Source organism: Rutidosis leptorrhynchoides, chromosome 11, assembly GCF_046630445.1.
Source record: "Rutidosis leptorrhynchoides isolate AG116_Rl617_1_P2 chromosome 11, CSIRO_AGI_Rlap_v1, whole genome shotgun sequence".
Taxonomy (NCBI): Eukaryota; Viridiplantae; Streptophyta; class Magnoliopsida; order Asterales; family Asteraceae; genus Rutidosis; species Rutidosis leptorrhynchoides.
In genome coordinates this window covers 106,744,096-106,767,240 of record NC_092343.1, presented here as the reverse complement: position 1 = coordinate 106,767,240, position 23,145 = coordinate 106,744,096, and the positions used below count along the sequence as shown (strand labels likewise).

Genomic DNA, 23,145 nt, shown 5'->3' with positions numbered 1-23,145 from the left:
AAATTTTACTTCACAAAACATGAAGAAAAAAACGTTAACATTCTTCACGATCATTATTATCTTGAATGTTATTTTTATCGATCGTTTTCCCACCTAAATAATAACATTCATCACGAAGTGTCTTTTTTAAATGTTCATATTTTCTTGTATTCTTAATGCCTGAAAAAAAAATACCAAAAAAAATAAATTTTTTTTTTTGCTTCCCCCCGCTTGGTTACTTCCCCATTGATCCTGCCATATATATATATATATATATATATATATATATATATATATATATATATATATATATATATATATATATATATATATATATATATATATATATATATATATATATATATTAGCATTTATACTTATATATTAAAAATTAAAAATTATTAGTGGCTCATACTAAAAAAATTATAAGTGAGTTAATTTAAATAGGATTAAAGTTAAAAATACGTTATATACTTTTACTTTTGTTCCAATGTAGGCTATATACCCAAGAAAATACTAGTGTAAGTCACATACTTTTAAAAAGTGTTCTAATGTAGGCTATTGGTGGTCGGTTACCTGCTGAACTGGTAAAGTCAAATTTTTTTACATTTTTTATGTCATATGGCTATAAATAGATTATATACTTTCATTTGTGTTATGATATAGACTATACTAGTGAAATCACAGGTTTGTTTTAATAAAATAGTTTAATGATATGTTTTAAGTATTAAGGGAACGTAAATGTTAAAGTTATTTAGTTTAATGACCTGTGAAACCACAGATTCCGATTAAGAAACTTGTCATTGTTTTTACAAGCATACTGATATAGTTAACTTGTTCAGAATAAATGAACTACATTTATTCTCGCATGACCTTCCAATTTTCATCACAATTGCTATTTTTCTTGTCATAAAAGTCTACATTATAACATTTTATTGAATCGTGTATTTTGTAGTGTAACGTAATTAATCCCGTAAAAAACCCCATAGGTGAAAAATAATAATAATATAATAATAATAAATTTTGCTCTAAAATTGAATATTTATATTTTTAATAATAATTATTACTAATAACAAATGTCTCTTTATTTTAGGAAAAAAAAATTAAATTACAATTATTATATGAAGGTGGTATAATATGTTTCAAAGTTTGTAGATGTGTTAATGGGGTCTTTCGTAAAAGATTGTATAATTTTTTTTTTTTTAAAGTTTGTACATCATCATGAGGGGCTTATAATATTTTTCTTTATTTTTGAATTTTTTAAGGATGGATAATCCTTATTTATGACATCTTCATTTTAGACATTTATATGATACTATAGAATAGATACATGACAATATGTGTAGATTATCCAAGTTCATGATATTGATAGAATATATCTATAAGGGTAATTAAAGATATTAATGAAACCAACATTTTTTCTCAACCTGCATCTCTTATTTGCCTCACTTTGACTTAATTTTTGTTTCAGATCTTATAGATAATATAAATGTATGAAATTGATAAGCTTTTAAACAAATGATATATATATATATATATATATATATATATATATATATATATATATATATATATATATATATATATATATATATATATATATATATACATATATATATATACATATATATATATATATATACATATATATATATATATATATATATATATATATATATATACATATATATATATATATATATATATATATATATATATATATATATATATATATATATTTTTGTGAGTAGGTGAAAACAACGATGTCATGACTAACATTTTCCTTGTCATTAGTTTTGTTTTCTTTCTTTTGTGTTCCTTCACTTGATTTCTTGTCAACCACGGTCTTCGTGTTTTTCATCTGTCTTCCTTCACTTGATTTTTTATTAATCACGATTCCATTATGTATGTTTGTAGTGTTAAGCATTTTTTTAAGTTACTGATTGAAAGAGAAACTGAAATGAAAACAATGAAAACAGATTGTAGGTGTTTTTATTTTTATAGAAATGAATTCAAAATTTGAAGAATGTAAGTCTAACGTTATTTTAGGTTAATAATTATTGTAAGTTGACTAAATTAAAATTTGATTATTATTAATTTTATTTATGATTTATGATAGGATATTTAATTATTGTAAAAAGTGATCCGATATTTTTTGTTTAAAAAAGTTGACTAATGAATTATGATCGGATAATTTATTATGTTTAAGAAATTTTAGTTTAAGTATGTTATAAGAGATTTGCTATTCCCACACAAATATATCACACAATATCAGCCATACTTTGACTTCGTATTTTAGCCACACAAATTATTTAGTTGTTATGATTGAAGAAAAGAAAAGAATAAGATATGATGCAGAAGATAATCACGCTTGTTATAAAATAATACGGAATAATTATTAGTTGTTATTATGAAAAGGAAAAAATAATTTACTAAAAAGTGATAAATAATTACTCTTATTTTATTAATTTATTTTAATTAGTGTTTATGACATCATCTAGATGTCTTCAATTTTTTTTTCTTTTGATTTATTTTAATAAAAGATAATTGCTTTTTTATAACATCATAATATTAGAGATTTTATATTAACTATAGATGTAAAAATGATTTTTTCCAATGTATTACTAAATACATTCACCACAAAGATGTCACTTCAGCTCATTTTTGTTTTATCCGGTCAACAAATTCAGTGCGTTAATATTAACACACTTTTTGAAAGTATATCCTACACTGATATTTTATTGGGTATATAACTTATATTGGAACAAAAGTAGTATATATCGTATTTATAGCTTTAACCTTTTAAATATATGTTAGTGGGTAAACTTAAAAAAATTTATGGAATCCTACAATTATATTTAGCGGGGTACTGTAAAATTTTCAATAAACTTTGGTAAAACGTTTTTCATAAATAGTGGTGTTAAGTGAAGTATAAGGTAGACTAGTCTCTGCATCCAAACATACTCAATATGACGGTCTGTCTTGAAAGTTAATTTTATGATGTTGCATTCAGGCCCGGCCCCAAGAGGGAGCAGGGTGATCATCTGCTCGGGACCCTTAATTTTAGAGGGCCCATTAAGTTTTGCTTCAATGAATTTTTATGTGAGTTTCATGGAATTACAGTGAAGAAGAACCGTGAAGAAGACGGATGAAAAGGAAGGGTGGGGTCCAAGTACTTTATTTTTTATTCTCTTTTGAATGAAAACAGCCTGACATTACTTTAATATTGAACTTTAAGATACATATTAAAAAATATACTTGAAAAAAAGAATAACTATAATATTATGATTTATGATTGTTATCAATTTCAAAATTTCAAATATATCACGAGTCAATAAGTATACGAAGTTCAATTTACGTAAATATTGCAATTGCAATTGCAATCATTATTAACATGAAGTTATTACAATTTGTTAGCATTACTTTAATTTATTTAAAAAAGTTAAGATTTCCATCAAATAATTTGTTAGTGTATAATTTAAGATGCACTTTTATTTTTTTTATAACTAACAATTTGTTTATAACTAAATAAGTTAATATTAGTTGATTATTTTATTCTAAAATAAAAAAATACTATACTACTGTACTTTTAATCTCATGTTTTGCTTTTTCAACAAATCTTATATAATATGTAGTGAAACTAAAATAACGAGAATCTTGAAAATATTAAAGATTAGCATTAACAAGATAAGGAAATTTAAAATCTTATAGAAAAAGCGATATAAGTCCTACAAAATTCATGATGTTGAGATTAAATACATTTTTTATTCAGGTAAAATTTTCAGTCAGGGCATAATTATTTGTCTTCTTCTTATTTTGTGAATATAAAATAAAATATATAACAAATTTAAGTCCAGGTACACCTTATATAGTCATGAATTTTATTAGACGCGTATACATCTATTGTATTAGTCCCATTTTTTTTCCAAGAAACTTGCCTATTTAAGTAGGTTTTCTAATTCCATATTCCATATTTATATAAGTTTACAGTGCCAAAGAAACCTCAAGTTAGCTATTCCCAAATTTCCATTTATCATCTTTATAGAATTTTAAATTTTTAATGGAGCCTTCATTGGCCTCTATCCATAATTTGGTCACTAAGTTAAAGGTAGAAATGTTTTCAAAAACAAAAGGTAACTCATTTGTTTCACCATCTGCTTATGATACTGCATGGTTAGCCATGATTCCTCACCCAATGAAACACAACACTCCATTGTTTATGGGTTGTCTCGATTGGATACTCGATAACCAAAATGATCGAGGGTACTGGGGACAATCGCATAATGCCGATAACAAGCTTCCAACAATTGATGCTATCACTTGTACATTAACTTGCATGATTGTGCTTCGAAAATGGGGAGTTGGCGCTCAAAATGTCGAAAAAGGTATGTGATCGATCCTATTTCGAACCCTAATAATTCTTGTTAGATTTGAGTGCAAAGAAATAAGGGGGGATTGGGTTGATTTTCATGTTTTAAGGACCCTACAACTATCATTTGAAGATATTCATCTTCAAATGAATAATTATCACGTCCCAAAACATATTGATCCATTCGATCATGTATTTAATCAAATTTACATACTCAAACATTCAAACTCCTTGAGAGTATTTTACCTTTGATGTAATATGGATTAATCACAAATGATAGTGGCTAACCCAAAATTAAATGAGGTTATAACACTCGTGTTTATAGTGCTCGAGAACTTAGTGTCGTGCGCCCTTTATCATGTGACGTCTTATACTTTTAGGACGCTCGTCATTACTGCGAACATGTTGCGCAAATACGTATGCGCAACCACGTACGATCAGTATGCTTGAATAATAATACACGTGAAAGGTGTGTTAATGCATGTACTCTATACTTTGATACATTATTTATGTACTCTTTAACTAAAAAGAGTTGTGTTTTCTATCCATATGGTATTTGTAGGTCTAAAATTTATTGATGCGAATATGGAGGACATGCTGCGTGATCAACATCGTCATTGTTTTCCTCGACGTTTCACCATAGTTTTTCCGGCAATCATTGATCTTGCGGAGTCATTGGGTTTAGAGCTTAAGTTTAGTGGTCACATAAAGTCACTTATTTCCGAGATATCCTATAAAAGGCAACAAGTTCTTAGCAAGTAAGTTTACAAGGGTTAAATGTTTTAAAATATACTCCGTATCAAACTTTAGTTAAAAAAAAAAAAAAAAAAAAAAACAAAAAAAAAAAAAACAAAAAGCATATTATAAAGACTTTTCGTTAAAACATCCAGCATTACAAGCTGTACAGGAGGAGGACTTACAATGACATTGTCCTCCCTGTATTCATATATATGTGAAGGGTTTGTCTAATTGGTACCCTTAGAGCATAGGTTAATTAAGAAGGAATACTCATAAACAAAATCCTCCATAAATTATCAATAATATGAAGTTTAATAAAAACTTGTGTATAAATGGCATTTAATGAGTTTAATGAATGAGTACTATGTTAACGTTGGAAAGTTCCGATTTATTTACCGAGTCTTATGTTATATACTTAGGAGACATAATTAGCTAGTTAGTCAAACCCATATAAAAATAGTTTACGGGTCCAACTTCAATAGTTTTTAATGTATGCATAAAACTCATAATCATTGCTATTGATGTTACTGAACGCTTTCAACATATAAACTACTTCATCTGTCTCCGATTAACAGTTTATGTTTGACTTTTCAAATTTTTCTTTAACAACTTTTACTTCAAATATTTTTGTTCGTGTTATTTATTATTTGATGAAATTTATATAGATGTATTGAATTTTAAACGTGTTATCATTTATGTAAATTTCGTTAAATAATATATAATTCAAACAAAGATATTTTATGTCAAAGTTGGTAAAAGAAACTTGAAAAGTCAAACAAGACTATTAAATTGATACGGAGTAGTTTTTAATAGTTTTAATATTGTACCGGATGTCCTTTCGGTGACATCAGATAAAAGTAGAACGATATAGAGAAGATTAGTATGCTCATGCGCAAGGATGTCATGAACAAACCGAACATTTTTTAACTTATAAACCAATTATGTACGTCGCACCTTTAGGTGACAACATATTAGCTCCCAACATCGGTAAAAAAAAATTGCATATAAATAATGGTGGTGTGACGAAAAATGTGAATAATGTAATTTGTTGCAGGGAAGACATTGTTGATAAATTGCAGTATCCTCCATTGTTGGCTTACTTAGAGACATTTCAATCAACAAAATACAATGTCGACGAAAAAACCATAATGAAGCATTTGAGTGAAGATGGCTCACTTTTTCAATCACCATCAGCTACTGCACAGGCATACCTTTCAACTGGAAACCAAAAGTGCCTCGAGTATATGATGTCACTTGTTCAAATGTGTCCCAATGGAGGTATATGCATTTTACATATTTTCGTACCATAATCTTTATTCGCCATGATGTTATCAGTTGCCAGTTACAATTTGTAACGGGCAACTAATAAGGTTTACAATAATACTAATATGCTAAAAATTTGGTTTACACAGTTCCACAAAAGTACCCGATGGATGAAGAACTAATGGAACTAAGCATGGTTGATCAAGTGAAGAAACTAGGCTTATCTGAGTACTTCACACAGGAAATTGACAACATCCTTAGAAAAGCTCACAGGTGTTATTTTGTTTACATGTATATAATTATATTACATTTAATCAATGGTACAATTTTTATTGTATTTGATATACTTATACAATCCATACTAAAAATGATTGATCAGGAGCTACATGAACAAAGAGACGGTGCACGATAACATGAACTTCATAGCAGAAAAGCTATACAAGGACGCTTTAGCATTTCGACTATTTCGAATGCAAGGATATAAAGTATCTCCAAGTATGTAGTATCTTTAGATTATGACTATATATTGGTTTGATCATCCTTTTTAAATTAGTGAATATAGCCTTTCATGAACAATGTTGAACAAGTTATAACCATAAATTTGAAATATCTTTTTTTTTTTTTTTTTTTTTGCTAAAAAACGATAACATTAGAACGGATCCGAAGATCAAACACTAGAATTCAACAACGAGCCATAGTCAAACTAAACTAGTCAAACCAAACGGCTTACTAACTGAGTGAACAAACCGTTTAATCTAGTAACAAAGTAAAACCAATGCTATAACTAACACAAACTTAAATAACGGCTACACAAATAAAGAAACAAAAATAACAAAAGGGGTACCCATCGGAAAATCACTGTTACAAGAGCCGGAAAACAAATCTGACCGCCAACATAACAACCAGCAACAATCCGACCAAAAAGTACCAACCGAAAAAACAAAACCCAACAAACCACCATGCCTATACGCTAACAGATCCAAGAGACAGACCAAAAACCCAACAAAAACTATCTTAATGGAACAGAGTACTGGTAGCTCAATCTCGCTTGTGTCGACCACAGAACCCCAAAAAATGAGGTTCGCCGCATGTGAATCGACAAATGGAAGAAAACAGAGGCTGTCCCGGAAGAGTTGCGAAGCGCACTTGATCCACCATGATGAGAAGGGTCAATCCATATCTGGAACTTTAAACCCAGTAAAGAGCTAGTACGTAGAGTACCAAAGGCACTCGCCGCCTACCACTAGAACCAAAACCAAGAAAGGTTGTCAGAAAAGAAACGAACACATCACGAAAGACAAGACGGAAAAGATGGAGTGTAGGAGGAAAAGGAAGAAGAAAGAAGCAAGTAAAACGGAAAAGGAAGCCAAGCCCGACCTCCGTCGAGATGACGGAGGCCGGTGGCGGCGCGTGAAACTCTAGGGTTTCACCAAGGAAAATGAGGGAGAGGGTAAAGATTTCTTAGTTAGGGAAAAAAAGAGATGAAAAGGTAAGGAAGAAGAAGCAGTAGAAAGAAAGGAGATAAATTGGAATAAGAGCTCACTAGAAAAAGTGAATTTGTTTTTTAAAATGGTAGATTTTTGAGCTGAAATAAAAAAAGATAGAAATTTAGAAATATTTGTTACAAAAATAGGAAAACCAGAGTTTGAAACTCCGGTTTTGGTGAATCCAAAATTTCAAACGTCGGTTTGTACGATTTTTCACTAACTATGCATTATATATATATATATATATATATATATATATATATATATATATATATATATATATATATATATATATATATATATATATATATATATATATATATATATATAATTTGTATATAATTGAAGGGTTCCTTTGAGAACTAAAAAAATGTCACGAACTGAAAGAGCTAATATGAACTATTAAATAATTTGATCAAAGGTTAATATAAGCATGACACTTTGGTAATTAAGTGATCAATGAGGTAACCGTTTAATGAAAAGAAAAAGATAGATTAGTCATTCTAAGTTAAATAAGAAAAAAGAAACTGTAATGCATTATACAAAATGAACGTAAATTGTGGAAACCAATATTCCTATACCCTTCTCTCTCTAATTGTGTTTCTCTCTGTTTCTTATCCGTTCAACAAATCCCTACCAATAGTGAAAACATTTTGGTGACAATATCTTAAAATAATATTGATAAAAAATCACCGTTGATGATTATATCATGTTGGCTTGATGTAAAGATGATTGTAACTGTATGGATTTTGTCCATGTTTATGTCATTTTGAATATGATTGTTCAGATAATCAATCTCGAATAGAATCATCATCCTTATTTTTTGTTAGACATCATATATTTTTTTTATTTACACATTATATATATATATATATATATATATATATATATATATATATATATATATATATATACGGATTTATATATATGTGCATTAGAATTTGCCACGTGACAAATTCTAATACACAGTTAGTAAAAAAGCGTACAAACCGAATTGAAGTTTGAAATTAGGATTCACCAAAATTAGAGTTTCAAACTCCGGTTTTTCTATTTTTGTAACAAGTTTTTCTAAATTTTTATTTTTGTAATTTCAACCGCAAAATTTACCATGTTAAAATATAAATTCCTGGAAAAGTTAATCGGAGTATAGGAAGACGTTACCGACCAATTTGAAAGGGATGGAACAAGTTGTACGGAGAGAGCTTTCAATGTTTATTATATTACCATATTAGCTATTAGACAAAACTTATGAATAGTACCAGGGGTGTTTTCGTGTTTCCACCTCTTTTTTTTTTCCTTTCCCCTTCTTTCTTTCAAGTAACACCACAAAAGCCCCCCCACACTTTTTCCAAAAATTAAAATCGGCCCCCAACACAGGGGGTTAAAGCGTCAAATCAAAATTTTCATAAAATATCTTAAATAAACTCCACTCAAATATTCAACATGTCATATCTTCTCGCGCGCAACGAGTTAAATTTTTCCGACACCATCCTTAAACTCAAAATAATTTTATGAACACAATGTCACTAACTATACGCAAAACGGACACATTTAAAAAAACGCTAAATATTTAGAGTACTTTTCATATATGTTGATTTTTCACTCGCAGGCTCCGTAATTAGACAAAACTTATGAATAGTACCAGGGGTATTTTCGTCTTTTCACCTTTTTTTCCTTTTCCCTTCTTTCTTTCAAGTAACACCACAAAAGCCCCCCACACTTTTTTCAAAAATTAAAATCGGCCCCCAACACAGGGGGTTAAAGCGTCAAATCAAAATTTTCATAAAATATCTTAAATAAACTCCACTCAAATATTCAACATGTCATATCTTCTCGCTCGCAACGAGTTAAATTTTTTCGACACCATCCTTAAACTCGAAATAATTTTATGAACACAATGTCACTAACTATACGCAAAACGGACACATTTAAAAAAATGCTAAATATTTAGAGTACTTTTCATATATGTTGATTTTTCACTCGCAGGCTCCGTAACTAAACACAATAAAATACATTAAAAATCGAACCACCGGCGCAAAGTTTGGGTTCGAAAACTAGTTTGTATAAATTTGAAATATCTGATCCTCTGCTTTTCTAAACCATACATTCCAAAAAGCCCAAAACAGTGACTACTACATGAAAATTGTCCCTTAATTTTTGTTTCAAAAAGTGTCACTAAAAGAATATCAGTCACAAAAGCTTCCTGTGGTTATCATGTACTATACTTTTATCTTATGCATTAATGTGTTACAAAAATCAAGATTAGATTATGAACTTTTGTGACAAAGTTTACTACTTAACATCATATGTACCTCGCTTAATTTTCAGGTATCTTTTGTTGGTTCTTATATGAAAATGAAATTTTAAATCATTTGAAGAACAACTGTGGACAGTTCACAAGTTTATTATATAATGTCTATAAAGCCACTGATCTGATCTTCTCTGGAGAAACTGAAGTAGATGAGGCGCGATCCTTTTCGAAGAAATTGCTTCAAAAAATCTCAACCATGAAAAACGTAGCCGATGATAATGTGGTTATACTCCCCAATATATTCAAAGTGGTATACGAACTCCTTCTCCCCCTCTCCATATCCGTCAGTTACAGTACAACTAATCTTGTAGTTTTTAGATACTTTTTCAGTGCGTTTTTCACGTTTAAAAATGTGAAAAAGTTAGAAACGTGAAAAAAATTATGGAGCCAAATTTTTTTAAGTATTATTATAATTTTTTGAAACTTTTAATGTTGTTTTCTTTTTTGACACTTTTAAGTGTTAAAAACTTGGTGACACTTATAATGTCAACAATCATCCACACTTTAAGACGTTAAAAATAACTTAAGCGTCAAAAATGGAACTTTCAATTTTGTAGTAATAATTACGCTTAGTTTTAACTTTTACGTACTTATGTAGATTGATGAAGAGCTACGTATACCATGGATTGCAAGACTCGATCATCTTGATCATAGGATGTGGATCGAGCAAAACAAGGAAGGGCCACTATGGGTTGGAAAGGCGTGTTTTTATACGTTATCATGTGTTCATAACGTTGGGCTGATGCAACTTGCTGTTGAAAACTATGCGTTTAGACAATCAATTTACCAAAATGAACTCAAGGAAATTAAGAGGTACACATTTAAATGCTTATGATATTTATATACTTTGTTACTAGCTAGAACCAACATATGTGCTCTTTATAGATGTTCAATAATGACTTTTTGAATTCTTATTTTTTCAACTTCGATTTTAATATTAAAATTTGATAAAATTTATATGAAATGGATTGATTTTTATTTATGTTATCATTAATATAACTTTCATCAAATATATATAAAGAAATTTATAGTAGTCAAATTTGATAAAGAATTTTTTTTCAAAAGTCAATAGTGAACACCGTTAATGGGACGGGGCTGAATCAAATAACTTATTGTTTCCCCTTAACTATAATTAGTTAGTTAATTAGGTGCTTTTGACGGAACTGTAGTATTATAAATTTGTGTAAGATGAATCGCTATGAACTTTTACCAATTACAGTTTTGTAGGATTTTTGTCGTTAAAAAAAAGTCTTGTAGGATTTTGCTTATCAGATTCAGTCTATCGTGCAGGTGGTCCAAGGAGTCGGGACTTACTGAAATGGGATTTGGTCGTGAAAAAACTACGTATTGCTATTTTGCAGTTGCAGCAAGTACTTGTTTGCCTGATGATTCTGTTATACGAAAGCTTGTTGCGAAAAGTGCAATATTGATTACAGTTGCAGACGATTTTTTTGACATGGAAGGATCTCTTGAAGAGTTGCATATACTCAATGAAGCTGTTCACCGGTACCATTTTTCTTTTTTTCTTTTTTTTAATATTTGTCACTTCGTTGCAACGAAAAAATATAATTAAGAAAGTTTATGTACCCTCATATTCAAATAATAGATGGGACGGTAAAGGCTTAATAGGATCAAGCAAGATAATTTTCGATGTTCTAGACGATCTTGTAAGGAATACTACTATGACAATGATCCATCACGGAAATGTCGATTTAACACAAGATTTCAGAGACATAGTAAGTGATCAATTTTTGAATTTTAAGAAAAAAATTATCGCGTGATATTTTTTTTGAAAAATTGTCTAATATTATGTCTCCAATTATTACTTTGAAGTGGCGAGAAATATTCAACGCGTGGTTAACCGAAACTATATGGGGAAAGAGCGGTTACAAGCCTTCTTTGAATGAATACTTAGAGACTGGGATGATCTCCATTGCTACACATGTATTGGTCCTAACTTCTTCATGTTTCTTGGATCCAAGCTTACCTAGAAACAAAGTCAAACCGCAAAAATATGAGAACATTACACAATCACTTATGGCGACTACTCGCTTGTTGAATGACATTCAAAGCTACCAGGTCATTATTTAGTACATCATATCTTAATCATATGTAGATTAACTAGTTAAGTGTCTTGAAATGTATCCAAATGTGAAAGATTCTTGGTAATTATAAACTTGATAAATAAGTCATTTTGTTAGATACAATTCCAGTTTTTATAGTTGGATATATTATATACCTGGCAAATGGTTCGGGGTGGGTCAAAGATGAAATGGGTTTGGGTCAAAATGGGTCATTTGTCAAAACAGAAATAGATCGAATGGGTTGGGTTGAGACCGGGGTCGGGTTGTGGGGGACTCATTTTAATTTATAATTTTTTTTTGGTCGGATTTGGTCAAAACCCATTACAATTCCGTTTCGCGTTGCAGTTTTCATTTTCTCGTTTTAATGTTTAAAATTTAGTTATGCATTTCAGTTTCGCGTTTTAGTATTCAGATACGCATTTCAGTTTCTCAATTGCCAGTTATATTATATTCCATAGACATTTGGTTAAATTTTACTGAATTCTAAAACATTTAATCCAAGATAAACAACTTATTAGTTTCCACTTTCCATCATAGTAGTTAAAAATTCAAGAAAATATATCTTCGTGCAGAAGGAACAAGAAGAGGGGACAATGAACCTTGTATTGCTTCATTACAATGAAAATCCCGAAACAAGCATGAACGATTCCATTTCAGAAGTTCAAAAGTTTCTCGAGTTGAAAAGAAAAGAGTTGCTTGAAGAAGTTTTTACCGACACTAATTGTGATAATTTTACTAAGCAATGGAAGTATCTTCATTTGTCCTGTTTCAAGGTGTTTCAAATGCTCTTTAACTCTGGCAACTTATATGATACAAAATCTGAACTAGTATCAGATATAGAGAAAGCTATTTTCATTCCTCCGGGAACTGAATTTCCTAAATACACGAAGCCGTTGAAAACTTTGCGTACGTTGCCGGAAAAGGGAAAGCCGATTAGTGCTCGATATGGTCAACCCATTTTTCGACGTTATGGTCTACAGGGTCATATGAACATTGGGTGTCATCAGGTTTTTAAGAAGTCAATGAGAAATGTCAGCTCTAAAGTGTATATTACTTCTCCGATGTTTAGCTTAAGATTCATTTAGTATGTATATGAAATGAACGAACCATAATAGTTCATACGTGAGACGAGAAGCTGATACTTAATATTATACCAAATGTCAACCGTATATAAAGTAAAAATAAGTTACGGTGAAAATAAATAAATATTATTATTGATAAGTTGTACAAGTGCTTATAGAATAATGAGTTCATTATTCTATAAAATATTTATATTTAAAGAATTTTTATTGAATAACGCATATTAAACAGAAAGCATTTACATTTATTGTAATTTATATATACTATAAATGTTGGGTTATTGGTTTTACAATTAATGTGAAAGGCCCAAGCCCAACAAAATAGGCCCAAGATGAAGATTGACTTGGTCAAGCATATGTGGGTATGATTTAGTTCAGTTGTGTGCATCTGTTATTCACAAAAAAAAAAAGTGCAAGAGAGATCAAGAAAAAGAGTCAAAACCCCAATTCCCGTCTACAGTGACAGCAGGCCAGAAAACCTTCGATCCCCGGAGATCCGACCGTTGAATCTTCTCAATTTTTGGGCTGTGTCTTCCTGACATCAGTGCCAACATTTTCAACCGTTGAATTCTTCTAATAAGGTCTGTAGGTCGTGATTTTGCTGCTGGAACAGAGAGCAGATTATTGGGTGATTCATTCATCTTTTGTCTTTAATTTCTTTATATACTTGTTGATTATTGTTGTTCAGGAGTATGATGATGTTGTATGCCTCTAGTTGATCTAGAGAAGGATTATTGTATTGCTTTCCTTGTTGATGATAGTGAAGTTTAAGTGGCTTACGAGTCCCGTGGTTTTTACTCTCGATTTTGAGAGGTTTTCCACGTAAAAAGTCTCGTGTGTATTGTGTGTGCTTGATTATATTTATTTGCCGATTTGCTACTGATTTGGGGACTGATTTGGGTTGGATTTGGTATAGCTTATTTGTTAGCATCCTCACGGTTTCATACGGGTCGGGAAAGTGTTGGTCAAACGGGTTTGTTTCTGCTTTGTAGATTATCCGTTGTGATTATTTTCCCATCAAATTGGTATCAAGAGCTAGGTTATTTGATTTAACTTGTGTGAAAGATGGAAGCTAATACAAGTAAAATGATTAGTTTAAATGGTTCAAATTATCGTGTTTGAAAAGGCAAGATGGAGGATCTTCTTTATATGAAAGATTATTATTTGCCTGTTTTTACTGAGGATAAACTTGAGGAAAAATCTGATGCTCAATGGAAAATTTTGCATAGACAAGTATGTGGGTATATTCGGCAGTGGGTTGATGATAATGTTGTGAATCATATTACAGGGGAGACTGATGCTAAAACCTTATGAAAAAAGCTTGAGCAGTTATATGAGCGAAAGACTGGGAATAACAAGTTGTTCTTAATTAAGCAGATGATGGCTTTGAAGTATCATGATGGGACTCCTATTACAGATCACCTAAATGCATATCAGGGTATTATAAATCAGCTTGCAGGTATGGGTATCAAGTTTGAGGATGAGATTCAGGGTCTTTGGTTACTTGGTACATTACCGGACTCTTGGGAGACTTTTAGGACATCTTTGTCCAACTCTGCACCGAATGGTACTATCACCATGGAATTGGCTAAGGGTAGTATTTTGAATGAAGAGATGAGAAGAAAGTCACAAGGTTCCTCTTCACAGTCAGATATCTTGGTCACAGAAACACGGGGGAGAAGTCATAGTAGAGATCAGGGTAAAAGAGGCAATCATCGTAGCAGCTCACGTAAAGGTAAATTTGCTAATGTTGAGTGTTATAATTGTCATGAAAAGGGGCACACAAAGTGGTATTGTCCAAAGTTGAAGAATGAGAAGAAAAAGGCATATGACAAGAATAAACAAAAGAAAAGTGATGGTGGTGATGATGATAAGGTTGAAGTTAACGCTATCACAGATGAGTTCTTTGTTTGTATTGATTATGATATGATCAATCTTACTCATGATGACACGAGTTGGATTGTTGATAGTGGTGCTACATGTCATGTTGCAATTTGTAGAGATCACTTCTCATCTTACACTCCAGGTGACTATGGATTTACTAGGATGGGTAATGCCGGGTTATCAAATATCGTTGGTATTGGAGATGTTTGTTTGAAATTTGACACGGGAATGGAGTTAGTTTTGCATAATGTAAAACATGTTCCGGATATGAGACTTAATGTTATTTCAACAGGCATTCTTGATGATGATGGTTATTATAACGGTTTTGGTAATGGTATTTGGAAACTAACTCTTGGTTCTATGATAGTGGGAAGAGGCAAGAAAGACTCAAGATTATACATCACGCGTCCGAAGATCATCCAGAACATTGTTAACGCAGTGGACAATGTTGATTCTACTGAGTTGTGGCATAAAAGACTTGGTCACATGAGTGAAAAGGGGATGTCTATCTTGTTCAAGAAGAATGTGTTGTCGGGTGTTAGTGGTATTGATTTGAGTAAGTATTCTCACTGTTTGGCAGGGAAACAGACCAGAGTTGTGTTTAAGAGTCATTCTTCTTTTCGAATAGAGAACGTACTTGATCTAGTTAATTCGGATGTTTGTAGACCTATGAAGACCAGAACACTTGGTGGATGTTCCTACTTTGTTACATTCATTGATGATCATTCTAGGAAGGTGTGGGTTTACACCTTAAAGTCAAAAGATCAAGTATTTGAGAAGTTTAAGAAATTTCATGCACTAGTTGAAAGGCAAATGGGGAAGAAACTCAAGTGTATTCGGACTGATAATGGCGATGAATACATTGGCAGATTTGATGCTTACTGTAAGGAGAATGGTATTCGGCATCAAAAGACTCCACCAAAGACGCCTCAGTTGAATGGCTTAGCAGAGAGGATGAACAGAACTTTGGTTGAGAGAGTTAGATGTTTGCTTTCACATGCAGGGTTGTCCGATTCCTTTTGGGGTGAGGCTTTAAATACGGTAGTTCATATTATTAATCTAACCCCTTGTGTTCCTTTGTGTTTTGATGTTCCTAACAGGGTTTGGAGCGACAAAGATGTTTCTTACCGTCATTTACGAGTTTTTGGATGTAAAGCTTTTGTTCATGTTCCCAAAGATGAGAGGTCAAAGCTTGATATGAAGACAAAGCCATGTGTATTCCTCGGCTATGGTGAAGATGATTTTGGGTACAGGTTATATGATCCAGTTCAGAAGAAACTTGTACGAAGCCGAGATGTTGTTTTTACAGAAGATCAGATGTTAAAAGATGTTGAGAAGACAGATTCGGTTCCTCAACCTAGTACTGATCTTGTTGATTTGGATCCAGTTACTCCACAACATGTTGGAGATGATGTTTAGAATGATGAACATGGCATTGATGTTGGTGATGATCCGGAGCAGGTAGAGATTCCAGTACCAGATATTCCTTCATTTGTCCCACTTAGGCGGTCTACTTGAGACCGTCATCCTTCTGTTAGATATTCTGCTGATGAGTATGTATTACTCACTGATGGGGGAGAGCCAGAGTGTTATTCAGAAGCAATGAAAGATGAGCATAAGAAAGAGTGGGGTGAAGCTATGCAAGATGAGATGAATTCGTTGTATGAGAACAATACTTATGACTTGGTGAAGTTACCTAAATGCAAAAGAGCTTTGAGAAACAAATGGGTATTCAAAGTGAAGACAGATGAGCTTACTTCACAACCAAGGTACAAAGCTAGGTTAGTCGTTAAAGGATTCAGCCAGAAAAAGGGTATTGATTTTGATGAGATTTTCTCTCTTGTTGTGAAGATGGGATCTATTCGAGTGGTTCTTGGGTTAGCTGCTAGTCTTGATCTTGAGGTTGAACAGATGAATGTCAAGACTGCTTTTTTTCACGGTGATTTGGATAAGGAAATCTACATGATGCAACCTGAAGGTTTTCGGGTTAAGGGTAAAGAAAATTATGTTTGTAGACTTCAGAAAAGTCTATATGGGTTGAAGCAAGCACCGAGACAGTGGTATAAGAAGTTTGAGTCGGTTATAGGAAAGCAAGGCTACCGAAAGACAACTTCAGATCATTGTGTTTTCTTTCAGAGATTTGGTGATGATGATTTCATTATGTTGTTGTTATACGTTGATGATATGTTGATTGTTGGTAAAAATATTAAAAGAATTGCGCAGTTGAAGCGAGAATTGAGCAAGTCTTTTGCTATGAAAGACTTAGGGCCAGCAAAACAGATTCTTGGCATTCGGATTTCTAGAGATAGAGGTGCCAAGACGTTACATATATCACAAGAGCAATACATTGAAAAGGTGCTTAGTAGATTCAACATGGAGAATGCTAAAGTGGTTAGTTCCCCTCTTACTAACAACTTTAAGCTAACAGATAGAGATTGCCCTACTTCAAAGGAGGATGTTGAGGAGATGGATAAAGTTCCATATGCTTCAGCGGTTGGTAGCTTGATGTATGCTATGGTGTGTACTAGGCCTGATATAGCTCATGTGGTAGGTGTTGTTAGTCGGTTTATGTCAAATCCGGGTAAGAAGCATTGGGAAGCAGTTAAATGGATTATGAGATACTTACGAGGTACTTCAAAGTTAGGTATCACATTTTGAAATGGAAAGCCGATGCTTGTTGGTTATACAGACTCATATATGGCAGGAAACAAAGATAACATGAAATCCACTTCTGGATATATGATGACCTTCGCAGGGGGAGCAGTTTCAAGGCAATCAAGGTTACAAAAGTGTGTTGCATTGTCTACGACCGAGGCTGAGTATATGGCAGCAACAGAAGCGTGCAAAGAACTATTGTGGATGAAAAGGTTTCTACAAGACCTTGGATTTAAGCAATCACGATATGTGGTTCTTTGTGATAATGAGAGTGCGATTCATTTAGCTAGAAATTCTATGTACCATAAGCGGACAAAACATATTGATGTGAGGTATCATTGGATTAGAGAACGTCTTGAAGATGGTTCGTTTGAACTTGATAAAGTTCATACCGATGATAATGGTTCCAACATTTTCACAAAGGCTTTAGCAAGTGAGAAGCTCAAGGTATGTTGCTCAATCGCCGGGATGGCGATTCCTTCCTCATAATTGGAAAGGGGGAGATTTGTTGGGTTATTGGTTTTCAATTAATGTGAAAGGCCCAAGCCCAACAAAATAGGCCCAAGATGAAGGTTGACTTGGTCAAGCATCTGTGGGTATGATTTAGTTCAGTTGTGTGCAGCTGTTATTCACAAAAAAAGAGTGCAAGAGAGATCAAGAAAAAGAGTCAAAACCCCAATTCCCGTCTACAGTGATAGCAGGCCAGAAAACCTTCGATCCCTGGAGATCCGACCGTTGAATCTTCTCAATTTTTGGGATGTGTCTTCCTGACATCAGTGCCAACATTTTCAACCGTTGAATTTATCTAATAAGGTCTGTAGGTCGTGATTTTGCTGCTGGAACAGAGAGCAGATTATTGGGTGATTCATTCATCTTTTGTCTTTAATTTCTTCATATACTTGTTGATTATTGTTGTTCAAAAGTATGATGATGTTGTATGCCTCTAGTTGATCTAGAGAAGGATTATTGTATTGCTCTCCTTGTTGATGATAGTGAAGTTTAAGTGGCTTACGAGTCTCGTAGTTTTTACTCTCGATTTTGAGAGGTTTTCCACGTAAAAAGTCTCGTGTGTATTGTGTGTGCTTGATTATATTTATTTGCTGATTTGCTACTGATTTGGGGACTGATTTGGGTTGGATTTGTTATAGCTTATTTGTTAGCATCCTCACAGTTTCATACGGGTCGGGAAAGTGTTGGTCAAACGGGTTTGTTTCCGCTTTGTAGATTATCCATTGTGATTATTTTCCCATCAATAAACACTAACAAAGTGGCATCAAACTACCGCCTTTTTTTATTATTATTGACCCTTTAAATAGGAATACAAGGTACCAAAACAATCAGAAAAATACTTAGCCACTAACCTACTAACCTCTATATGGAGAGTGGTTACAAAATAGGAAATAACAATTCAAAGATAACTACCAACTAGATAACAATCGAAATCGAAATAACAATTAAAAGATAACTACCAACTAGATAACAAACTTCCTGTAAATCAAGACAACATAACGAGTAAAACTTTATTTCAAACATTCCCTCCCTTGAATCAATTGTTTCTTAAACAATCAGTTCATCAGACTTTGCAGCTGCACACATGCCCATCTGGTTCCTTAGCTTCTCAAAACTTTTCAGCTTGATTGGTTTAGTCATGACATCTGCAAATTGATCGTACCACAGACTTTGCAGCTGCACACATGCCCATCTGGTTCCTTAGCTTCTCAAAACTTTTCAGCTTGATTGGTTTAGTCATGACATCTGCAAATTGATCGTACCACAGAATTTGAGCTAGACAATACCTTCTTTTGTAAGGTCTTAGTACAACCATGAAAAACTAAATTTTTAGATAACTTGATAGTTAAGTATTGTCAAAGATTATGATAGTTCTTCCTTCTTGCTTGTGACCAATTTCCTTCAAGATTTTCTGCATCCATATCGCTTGACATGCACATGTAACCGCTGCCACGAACTCAGCTTCCGTGGTAGATAAGGTAACGATAGGTTTCTAATTAGATGACCAAGCAATAACATATCCACAAATATTGAAAACGTAACCTGGGGTGCTCTTACTATATTCATCGTCTCCATCGTAATCACAATCTGTATAACCAATTAAATCTCTTGATTGGTTCTTCTTATAAAATATCTCATAGTCAGACGTGGCTCGAACATATCTAAGAATTCTATTAGCTGCAGTAAGATGAATGTGAGTTGGTGTAAGGATATTAGGACCCAAAACAACGCAAATGATTCAACAAGATCACTCACCGATAGTAATTCTACAAGATTACTAACCCTCTTAATGAACGAAAGATTATAAATGCAAGAAATGTAAATCGACACAAGAGATAACGTGGTTATATGCAATCGTTGTGATTGATTTAGTCCACGGACCAACTAGAGAATGTATTTACTGAATATTTGTAGTGTGTTTACAATGAGTTACAAGAGGGTCTATTTATAGAAAGATTTAAGGAGTAAGCTAAAAACAATTCCTTGAAGCTTCATGTGAGTTTCCTGACAGCTTCATGGAGGCTACATGTGAGTTTCCTGACAGCTTCGTGGAAGCTACATGTGAATTTCCTCACAACTTCGTGGAAACTACATGTGAGTTTCCTAACAACTTCGTAGAAGCTACATGTGAGTTTCCTAATAACTTCGTAGAAGCTTCGTGTGAGTTTCCTGGAATCTTCCCTCTAATTGTTTAAAGTTCTCCATATCTCCAACAATCTCCCAGACTTTGAACAAACCCAACCTTCGTCAACCCAAAATATCAACGATCTAACCAAGAACGTTAAACCACCATTATACCGTCAAACTCCATTTGGGACACGCACACTCAACACATACTTCGGATGAGCAGACTTTCGATACAAGGTCTTCAACACTACTTGTTAGAATTGAAACATTAACTCTCTAATTCTCTAGTTGGGGTCTTCTCTCATCAATTCATTAGAAGACCAATTGAGGTAATGCAAAACCTCAATTTCTCCGTCGTAACCACCTTAGTAAACATATCGGCAGGATTCTTCGTACCAAGGATTTTCTCTAAGAATAAAGTGCCATCATTTATATGTTGTCGAATAAAATGATACCTTATCTTGATGTGTTTCGTACGACTATGAAACACCGGATTCTTCCCAAGATGAACCGCACTTTGATTATCACAATTCAAGACGCAATAGTCTTGTCTTTTACCCAACTCACCTAAGAAGTTTTTCAACCAAACAAGCTCTTTATAAGCTTCTGCAATAGCCATATATTCGGCTTCGGTGGTTGATAAAGCAACACTCTTTTGTAGTCGAGACATCCAACTAACCTCCGTCTTCCCTATTGTGAAAACATAACCCGTAGTGCTTTTCCCCGAATCATCACATCCACCCAAATTAGCATCCGCATAACCTCTAAGTATGACATTGCTTTTAGAGAAGCACAAACCCATATTAGAAGTACCTTTCAAATAACGAAGTAACCATTTAACTGCTTCCCAATGCTCTTTCCCAGGATTAGACATATAACGACTTGCAACTCCCACTGCATGAGCAATATCGGGTCTTGTACAAACCATGGCATACATAACACTACCCACGGCCGATGCATATGGAACCTTTTCCATCTCCATTTTGTCTTCTTCAGTTTTAGGTGATTGACTTTTCAATAGCTTTATTGTGCTACCCAAAGGCATAGAACGAGCCTTTGAATTTTCCATGTTAAACCTCTCTACAACTTTCTCAATATATTTGGATTGAGACAAGTATATAGTACCCTTCACACGATCACGCACAATACTCATGCCAAGTATTTGCCTAGCACCACCAAGATCTTTCATCTCGAACTCATGGGAAAGTAATCCTTTCAACTTGTTGATTTCGGACATGTTGGAACCTGCAAGTAACATGTCATCAACATACAACAATAAGATTATGTAAGAAGACTTGAATTTCTTCAAGTAGCAACAGTGATCCGCTTCACATCTTAAGAAACCAATCTTCTTCATAAACTCGTCAAACTTCAAGTACCATTGCCGAGGTGCTTGCTTCAATCCATACAAATTTTTCTTTAGCTTACAAACCCACTTCTCTTTACCCTTTACCTCAAAGCCCTCGGGTTGCCTCATATAGATCTCTTCATCAAGGTTACCATGTAAGAATGCGGTCTTCACATCTAGTTGCTCTAGATGTAAGTCCTCAGATGCAACCATAGAAAGTACCAAACGAATAGTAGTCATCTTCACCACCGGTGAAAATATCTCTTGGTAGTCAACTCCTTTCTTTTGTTGAAAGCCTTTAACCACCAAACGAGTTGTAACATCCCGCCTTTTTCCGTTTACTTTTCTGTTATACTATTTTAAACTCCGTCATATGCTTATAACATCTCCCGTTAATACGCGTTTTAAATTATCTCGTTGAGGTAATTCACGCACCCGAACGAAAGTTGAGGGACTAAACTTGACAAGGGATCAAACCCTTGACTAGGTCAAAGGGTCAAACCCCTTTCATCCATTCATTTTCATCCTCATCTTTTACTACTTCCAAATCCTCTCAACATTCAATCCTTAATTCATCATCTAAATCCGATTTTGGAGGCTAACATCAAAACAAATTACATATTTGGAATCCTCTCTTCATTCTCTACGTTTTGATACTAATTTCATCTCGATTGGGTAACTTTCTAAAAACTCTAAATTTCATAATTTTAGTGTTCTTGACTTAAAGGTGTGTTAATTAGTGTCTATGGCTCATTGTGATGTCGTATATGTAATTTGTATGCTCGATCTTGTGAATTGACATAACTAGCATGAACTTGAAAAAGAGCTTGCTAAATCTTTGATTTTGGATGATGAAATGTGTTTAGATGTTAATGGTTGTGTGTTCAAAGTGTTAGTTACTTCATTAGCTTCGTTTTGGTGTGTTGATTGACATGAAAACCTTACATTAACATGATTATTGGTTTTGAGATTTTGGTTGTTTGCGGATCATAAAATGTGTTAGTTTGGTTTTTGGTTCGTGCACTTAGGAGTTTTCTACATCAGACTTGAATACGGACCTGGACGCCGTCCAGATCCTTGGACGCCGTCCCAGTTTTCAAAGCTGGACGCCGTCCAGATCTTTGGACGCCTTCTCAGACTTCAAAGCTGGACACCGTCCAGACAATCTGGACGCCGTCCAGATACACTGGCAGGCTTCTGTCTTCATTGGTCATTTTACGGAAAATGTTTGCTATGCTATGGACCTCCGATTCACATGTAACTTGTTCTAACATGCTCATATATGATTAAAAACCTCAGAAAAATAGTTCG

General features: G+C 33.1%; 1 protein-coding gene and 1 non-coding gene across 2 annotated transcripts; both read left to right on the top strand.

The window, feature by feature from the left end:
• Nucleotides 1-4,039: 4,039 nt before the first annotated feature.
• LOC139877497 (S-linalool synthase) lies at nt 4,040-13,384 on the top strand. The gene is made up of 11 exons (XM_071864929.1): nt 4,040-4,364; nt 4,911-5,106; nt 6,141-6,364; nt 6,499-6,622; nt 6,729-6,844; nt 10,165-10,397; nt 10,746-10,960; nt 11,438-11,653; nt 11,754-11,883; nt 11,981-12,226; nt 12,804-13,384. The coding sequence occupies exons 1-11, from the start codon at nt 4,040-4,042 to the stop codon at nt 13,314-13,316; spliced, it is 2,538 nt and encodes an 845-aa protein (XP_071721030.1). The 3' UTR covers nt 13,317-13,384.
• LOC139878859 (U6 spliceosomal RNA) lies at nt 5,919-6,019 on the top strand. The gene has a single exon (XR_011769718.1). It is a non-coding gene; the product is annotated as a U6 spliceosomal RNA (small nuclear RNA).
• Nucleotides 13,385-23,145: the final 9,761 nt, after the last annotated feature.

What these genes read in the sequence shown, in the direction of transcription:
- LOC139877497 (XM_071864929.1), top strand. Translation starts at nt 4,040, where the DNA reads ATGGAGCCTTCATTGGCCTCTATCCATAATTTGGTCACTAAGTTAAAG. An exon ending in TCCCCAATATATTCAAAGTG is followed by an intron (nt 10,398 to 10,745) that starts GTATACGAACTC and finishes GTACTTATGTAG; the next exon opens with ATTGATGAAGAGCTACGTAT. An exon ending in ATGACATTCAAAGCTACCAG is followed by an intron (nt 12,227 to 12,803) that starts GTCATTATTTAG and finishes ATCTTCGTGCAG; the next exon opens with AAGGAACAAGAAGAGGGGAC.